Raw genomic sequence first — 7,692 nt, 5'->3', positions numbered from 1 at the left:
TCCCCATCTTCTTTCAGCCGCTGCACTACGCTGCCACCTACGGACCGTCACAAGCACGACGGACCGCCATAAGCTCCGTAGGTGGTCTCTTCTGCATTTCTTCGCTCAAAATCTCCGCATTCATCTTTGGACAGATTTCCTGCAAAACAAAGAGAAACTTATATAAAAATTAGCCCAAAAAGGCGTTTGGACACACTAAACTTAAGGAAAAAATATTAATAATACCGTGTAACCACGGTATATCAGTGGCGCGCTACACCAACCTCAATTGATTGAGGCCTTTTTCTATCACACTGCTGGTGCGCCGCACCAGGCCTCTGTAGACTGAGGCCATATTCTGGCGCACTACAGGCGCGGCGCACCTGCACCTACCCAGATGCGTCTAACAAATTTTTTAACTCTTTTTTCATCTCCAAACCCTCCAAGCCTTCCTAGTTCTTTTATCAAATACCCGGGACTACTGGTACTCTCAATAACCATTGAATTCAACTCCAAATAACCCGGAGAAACAAGAACTCAACCAACATTGTAGCCAATAATTCAATCAACAAGAATTCAAAACTTTTCTTCAAGAACATAACTTATATTATGAAATCAACTCATAGATTGTTTAATTGAAACCAATGTGGTGTGTGGGTGAATTAACCTAACACAAAAGATCCTATATACCATAAAAGGGATCACCACCGACGAATTTCACTCGAAGATCTTGGCGTTGTTGATGAATCCTTGGCCTTTCCTCCTTTCTCTTTCTTCTCTTCTCTTTTTCCCCAAGCCCTAAGCGTATTCTAATTTTCTAAAATTGACTTAAGGCTTTGTTTTACCCCTATAAAACTTTTAAAATGAATTATAAAATAGTTGGGTGAAAAGACCACTTTACCCTTACTAAAATCCGGGTTGTGACCTTCCTCAATCCAACAACCCAACTTTCCATAGGCATATCTCCCTCATACGATATCAAAAATGCACAAACTTGACGGTGCTGGAAAGATATCTCCAAGGGCATTACAACCATATAAAGAACTGACTCTAACTCATCCTAATCTAGAAGTTATAGCCATTTGAAAATGACCAAAAATTCACTTTTTACACTTAGGAGATTTTCTGAATTTCCTTTTTCTTTTCTAAAGTGATAAATTTTTGTTTCTTAGCATATTCTTGGGTCTTACGGGTTATGAGATGTTATAGAGTTTATGAATGAGTATTTCACATGTACTTAGATTCCTTTGTGATTGTATTCATGAATTATATGTTAGGTATTCCAAGACTCAGGAGGATCATGTTCACCACTTGAGGATAGTGCTTCAAAAGTTGAAGAAGAAGAAGTTCTATATAAAATTTTCCAACTGACAATTCCATATTGATTTAATGGCATTCTTGGGAAACATAGTGCCTAATGAGGGTATTAGAATGGATCCAGCCAGATTGAGGCAGCTACAGGTTGGACAAGACCTACTTTTCCTATTGAGATTCATAATTTTGTGGGGTAGGGGAGATAGTACAGGAGTTTTGTGCAGGGTTTATTAATTGAGATCACATTAATAAGATTGACTTTGAAGAGTTTGGGGTTCTAGTGTGAGGAGAGCTTTCCAAAGCTTAAAACTTTATTGACCTCATCTCTTATGTTGACTTTACCCAAGGAGGTTTGGGTTTTACTGTGTATTCCGATTCTTCAGGACATGATCTAGGTGGACTATTGATACAAAAGTTTACAATAATTTCCTATGCTTCTAGATTGTTGAAGACTCTGAGAAGAACTATCCTAACCAAGACATGGAGTTGGCAACAGTGGTCTTAGTGCTTATGTTTTGGCGTCACTACTTATATGGTGTTCATTGCAAGGTCATCATCTATCATAGGAGCCTTCAGTATATGTTTATCGTAGAGATCTGAAATTGAGGAACCATAGGTGGCTTGAGTTTTCGAAGGACTATGACATGACTATGTTGTATTACCCATGGAAGGCCAATATTGTAGCAGATGCACTGAGTAAGAAGACTTGTTGCATGGGAGTCTTGTCTCGATATGAGTGGATGAGAGACCATCATTTTGGGATGTTAAGAGATTAGCCAACACTCTTGTCCGGTTTCAGATTTCAAAGGATGGTGGTGTTATTGCCTTTGTTGAGACCCGGTCTTCTTTGACTAAGCAGATTAGAGAGAGACATTTTGATGATGAGAAGTGGTGTATTATTTGTAAAGGTTTTGAAGGGTGAAGTTAAGAAAGTGACACTTGATTCTGAGGGAGTGGTGAGGATTGGAGTTAGGATTTGTATGCCTAAGATGGTATCACATTGTTCGAGGTACTTTACTGTCCAGGAGAGGCCAAGATTCATGATTTGAGTCTAACATTAATGGTTGTGCGGTATGTAGAGAGATATTGTGGAGTTTATGGATAAGTGCTTGACTTGCCAACATGTCAAGTGTGAGTATCAGCGGTCTGATAGTGTGACTTAGAGGATGTCCATTCCTACATAAAAATGTGAGTGATAGTGTGACTTAGAGGATGTCCATTCCTACCTCAAAATGTGAGTGTATCACTATCGACTACGTAGTGGGTTTGCCAATCAATGTGGGATTAGCATATCAAACAATGGCAAGTTACTACTGAAAATCTAAACACAGCCCTGAAACTCAATGCCAAGTTTATTGGCCATTTTTATTTATAACAAAACTAATTCCTATCAATATAATGTGAAACCATTCAACAAACTAAGAAAACAGTAAATTTAAGAATTTTAAGGCAATATATATAGACGAAAAAAAGATTTCACTGCAAATTATGAAATGCATTGTACTGCTAAAACTACCGGATAATAACATTACTAAGGTCACTCATGCCCTTGTCTACTCCACGAGTAGTTGTGACTCTAGAAAGCTTCTCCTCCTAGCAGAATAGAATACCAAAGAATCTGCAACAGTTCGATCGTTAAATTTGGAACATTTATAGAAGTTTAAAGGAACACCACGACATTAAATATGTACATGAAATGAAAAAGAAGGAACTTTGGAAGCAACAAAAATATTGAATAGCCTGCAGTAATTGTAGAAAATTAATTCTACTTATATCTATTTGTGTAGTTGATTATTGTAACAACATTATTATGAACAATATCGGTACAAAAACTAAAAAAAAAAAAAGCTCTCATCTTTATACTAAATCATTATTTGATATTAAGTTAATTAGACATTATAACATTTTAATTTAGTTCAATGGTGAAATGGTAATTCAATTTCATACTTTAGAGTTTTTCACTTTTAGTATAATATATTAATTCTCGAAAACATGAGTGTTGCACGCACATGTCATACTAAACAGACAATAACATAAATATTTTAAAAGTTCAAGAATTTGAACTAATATTTTTAGTCAAAATATAAATACAAAATTTTATACAAAATATAATTAAAGAAGTCTCATAGGGAGAAAACACACAAAATATCACAAATATTCATTTCAATAATAATAATTATAAAAAAATCAAGGGGAAAGAGTAAAAATATCGAGCGCATTAAAATCCTCCATACATAGATTAAAAAGGATAGTATAAACATATATTTATCGTGACCTATCAAAAGACACATTTGTTCAATGTTAAAAGGTGTATGATTTTAATATAATATAGTATAAAATATAAAAGATATATTGAACTGAGTGTTTTAGATTTTATATATTATAGTAATGTAACATTCAAGTTATGGAGTTCGTATTTTTAAAATAATATAGATAGATATAATTAGATAGATAGATATAATCTAAAGAGACTTGACTGTTCTAATGAGGTTTCCCATTAACCCATAAATGACTTTAGTTAGTATTATTCAATGAAAAGCCCATCCCTTTTAATTTTGCATACGTTTATGGCCTAGTGTTATTTACTAACTCTATGAATAAGGTACTAAAGGAAATTACATGTATGACAAAGGTACCTAGACAACTTCTCAGCGAAGACTATGACCTTCCCAAATATATAGTTTATAGTCTAAGGGAGGCTACTAGTTTTCTTTAGCATAAATTTTCTTCTTTCTTTTTTTTTTTATATTTGCGAAAGAAAAAAGACAAATATTTTTTATAATTGAATTATCAAGATTGTCAATAGGATTAATGTGGCAGAGAATTTTCTTTATACCCATTTTTTAATGTACTGACTTTACTTAAGACTACCCGAAAACTCGTTCTCTAAGAATGATTTTTTTTTCTACAAGCTTACTTTTCTTCATGCAAAAAAAGAACACTAAATTTATCTCTGATACATATAAGTAATGTTTTCCAAGGAAAAAAATAAAGAGAATAAACAAAAGGTTTACCTCATTTGTCAACCTTTGATTTTCTGCTTTCAAATTTTCTAAATTTCTTGCTCTTTCACAATCACATTGTGCGCGTATAATTTTCTTCATTGCCTCTTTCATTGCTATATTCTCAGAACGAATTCTTTCGTTTTCTATCCGGAGAGTCTTGTTGCTTGATTTCTCAATTTGTGTCTGAAGAAATACATATGACAAATATTTATCTCACTCTTTCACACACACACATTATATATATATATATATATATATAATGTAGAAAGAGAGTGAAATTAATAGTTGCTAGGATAATAGCATTTTTTACCCTAAAGTATAAGTCCGTTTTGACTTTCCTCCTTCTGACATTTGACGAATAACTTTTACATTTAACTAATCAAAAAATGCATTTGTAATCTTTTTTATGTAAGATATATATCATATGAAGCACTTCCAAAATTATTTACCATCAAATATGAAACAGAATGACACATGTAATTAGGTGATAGAGCGATCAATAATTACTAAATTTGTGAACAGTCACAAGAAAAGGATTCAAAATGTACATTCAAATTAAGTAAAGATCTATGTGCTTAGTTAGACATTGCAAGTATTATAATTAGAAATTGATAATAATTGAAGGACCAAATTTTTTACCAAGACTTTGTTATGAAATGTGTGAAAACTATTTTCTTCCTCCATCTTTGCTTAAAACATCAAATTTCCACCAATATTTTGAACAACGTACATCTTCTTCCTCTTGTGAAATATATATTTTATAGGATCGATTTCTACATGGGTGAAAAAATAATTCATGTTTGAGACTAAGTATTTTCACGGGGATCAATTTTGACGCAACTAAAGGTAGCATGTTAAAAAATGTTGGCTTCTATAGACTAAGTATAAAACTCAAATTATTCATAAAGGTCTTGTTAAAATATTTTCTTAAGAAAATGTTTGAGATCTAAACATAGTCACAGTTAAAGAAAAGCCACTTTGCTTGGTAATGAAGCAAATAACAAGAAAAAACTAATCGAATTAAATTTTTTAGAGATGGGAAATTGGGTTGTGATCAATTTTAGCTCAAAGTCATGAGTCCCAAAAAACTAATGATCTTCTCATTTATTTATTTCAAATCATTTTGACTAGCCTACACTTTGTTTAGTCACCACCTACGCTCCAAGATTCTTTCATTCATGAAATAATTCAAAAAGGAAAATCATTAGTTCTTAGTTATAAAATAAGATTTTGTTTAACTTTGAATTCTCAAAATAAAATAGAAATATAATTTTTTGTCCATTTATTAAGTCCTTGATAAATTATGGATCTCCTTAGGGATTTCATGTCTTTCAAATAATTTTTACATGATTTTAGCATTGGTTCTAATGAGTTGCACCTCAATCAAATTGGAGGCCGAATGAAAATACTTAATTTTCTTTGATAAAATTCATTTATTAACAATGCAAAGGACTTTCGTCAAAATCTTTTGATCAATTCAAAAAGACAAATACATACATGATTTAAAAATTACAAAGTGAGATTGTCAATAATAGAATTGATAGTACATAGATAGAAAATTTTTTGAAAAGAACGAAGAAATAAGTGTGCCAATTAAAAGAAGAGGACAATTTTTGTATCGAATCACACATTCAGTAAACTACAAAATGTAGATAAGAAATTTGGGGGTCTAAGTTAAGAGCTTCACTAATTTTTTCATGGAGATAACCCTACTTTTAACTAGTTATTTGTTTTTTAGATTCTTGCATAATCTAACAAAAATACAAATTATTATTGGTCATATTGTGTAAAATTAAAAAATAACAACAACAACAACAACCACAACAACAATAATAATAATACACTAATTAAATAGAATTAAATTAATAGAAAAAGGACTAATTAATTAAAATACCTTTGTTTTAATCTTATTGTTACAAATCCAAGTCTTGATCTTCTTAGGGTTAAGCCCTACTTCATTACCAATTTCAATTAGCTGGTCCGTATCTGGATGAGGACATTTCTTCAAAAATCTTCATCTCAAAATTCAACCAAAAAGCACCATTAATAACCATTTTATAAAGAAATATAAAGCCTAAAAAATGAAATAACAAAAGACCTCGGGTTCATGTCCTGCTTTTTTCAATAAAAATTTGATTAGTGAAACTTTTTTATGGGAATTTAAATTTGTTGAGCCCAAAAAGGTAACAAACACCAACCATGGGTTCATTGTTTTATTGCAAAAAGGATAAACATTATAATTAAAGAAACTCATAGCCTTATTCTAAATTTATTAATGAAGAACAAATTGATTCATTTATGAATGATGCATATATATGGGGTAGATGAACTAGAAAAATAACCTATTTTGGACCATTTTAGCAACTCAATTAGAAACATTGATTAGCAAAATAGAACGTATTAGATTTTTTGACAAATATGGATTTAATAAATAACAATGGAAAAAAAGTAACACAATAAATTAAATAAGAATTAAACATAAATTAATTCAAAAAAAAACACACATAAAAAGATAAATTATTATATGGATAATAATTTTTGTTATATCAGTTAGAAAAATAACATAATCGTTTTAAACGAGCAACACAAAAATTAAACATATATTAAGGTTCAATTTCCTTTTTTGTTTGTAAATAAAATTGATCTTACTCTTTAAGCAGTTGAACTTGTTCCACAGTGTGTCGAACGCACTTGCTTTGCTTTTTTGCAGAGGTTGATGAATCCCCAACATGTTTATTTCGTGAATTTGTCATTTTATTTGGTAAATTCCTTTTGGATGAAATAAAATGACAAAAGAACACAAAAATTCAATCAATAACATGTTTGATTTTTTGTTTACCTAATCATTTTATATAAGAAACAACCAAAATAAATCATAGAAAAGGAAATATATAGGAGAGATTTTTACCCACCTTTTGATTGTTGAACAGAGATAGAGAGATATCTTATAACTTGATAGAAAGTTGTCTATTTATATAATAGAAAATAAGTTCGACTTGATATGAATTACGATCTTTTTTTTTCTTTTCAAAAATAATAATAATTTGAACTTGGAATATATGGCTTGCTTTTAATTTTTTGTCGATACAAGGTGCATTTATATGTCAAATTTCATAAATGGAAAATTAACTATGACTTTTTTCTTTAAAAGTCACACAATTATGTTTTTTTAGTAGAAAAATCTTTATCTTTTTTAATCCTATTATGATGTCCTAACATGGAAATAATTTTATTAATTATTCTAAGTGATTCTTTCAATTAACTTATTTCTTTAATTAGTGAGTCTACCATTAAAACTATGACAAGAAGCTCCATGTCATGTTTAATAATCTGTTTGATCAATCTTTTAAGACTAACTTATTTTGAAATATAACTTTTTCCAAAAGTGTTTTAC

The 7,692-nt window shown here is 30.7% G+C and overlaps 1 protein-coding gene across 1 annotated transcript; it reads right to left on the bottom strand.

Moving 5' to 3' along the window:
• Window positions 1-2,747: 2,747 nt before the first annotated feature.
• Window positions 2,748-7,061, bottom strand: LOC114076757 (homeobox-leucine zipper protein ROC8-like). The gene is made up of 4 exons (XM_027916195.1): window positions 6,948-7,061; window positions 6,193-6,310; window positions 4,308-4,481; window positions 2,748-2,911 (listed from the first exon to the last, which is right to left on the bottom strand). The coding sequence occupies exons 1-4, from the start codon at window positions 7,049-7,051 to the stop codon at window positions 2,870-2,872; spliced, it is 438 nt and encodes a 145-aa protein (XP_027771996.1). The 5' UTR covers window positions 7,052-7,061; the 3' UTR covers window positions 2,748-2,869.
• Window positions 7,062-7,692: the final 631 nt, after the last annotated feature.

The sequence above is a fragment of the Solanum pennellii genome, chromosome 4 (genome assembly GCF_001406875.1).
Source record: "Solanum pennellii chromosome 4, SPENNV200".
NCBI lineage: Eukaryota > Viridiplantae > Streptophyta > Magnoliopsida > Solanales > Solanaceae > Solanum > Solanum pennellii.
Note: the sequence above shows the minus strand (reverse complement) of the source record. Positions and strands in the feature narration are given on the sequence as shown.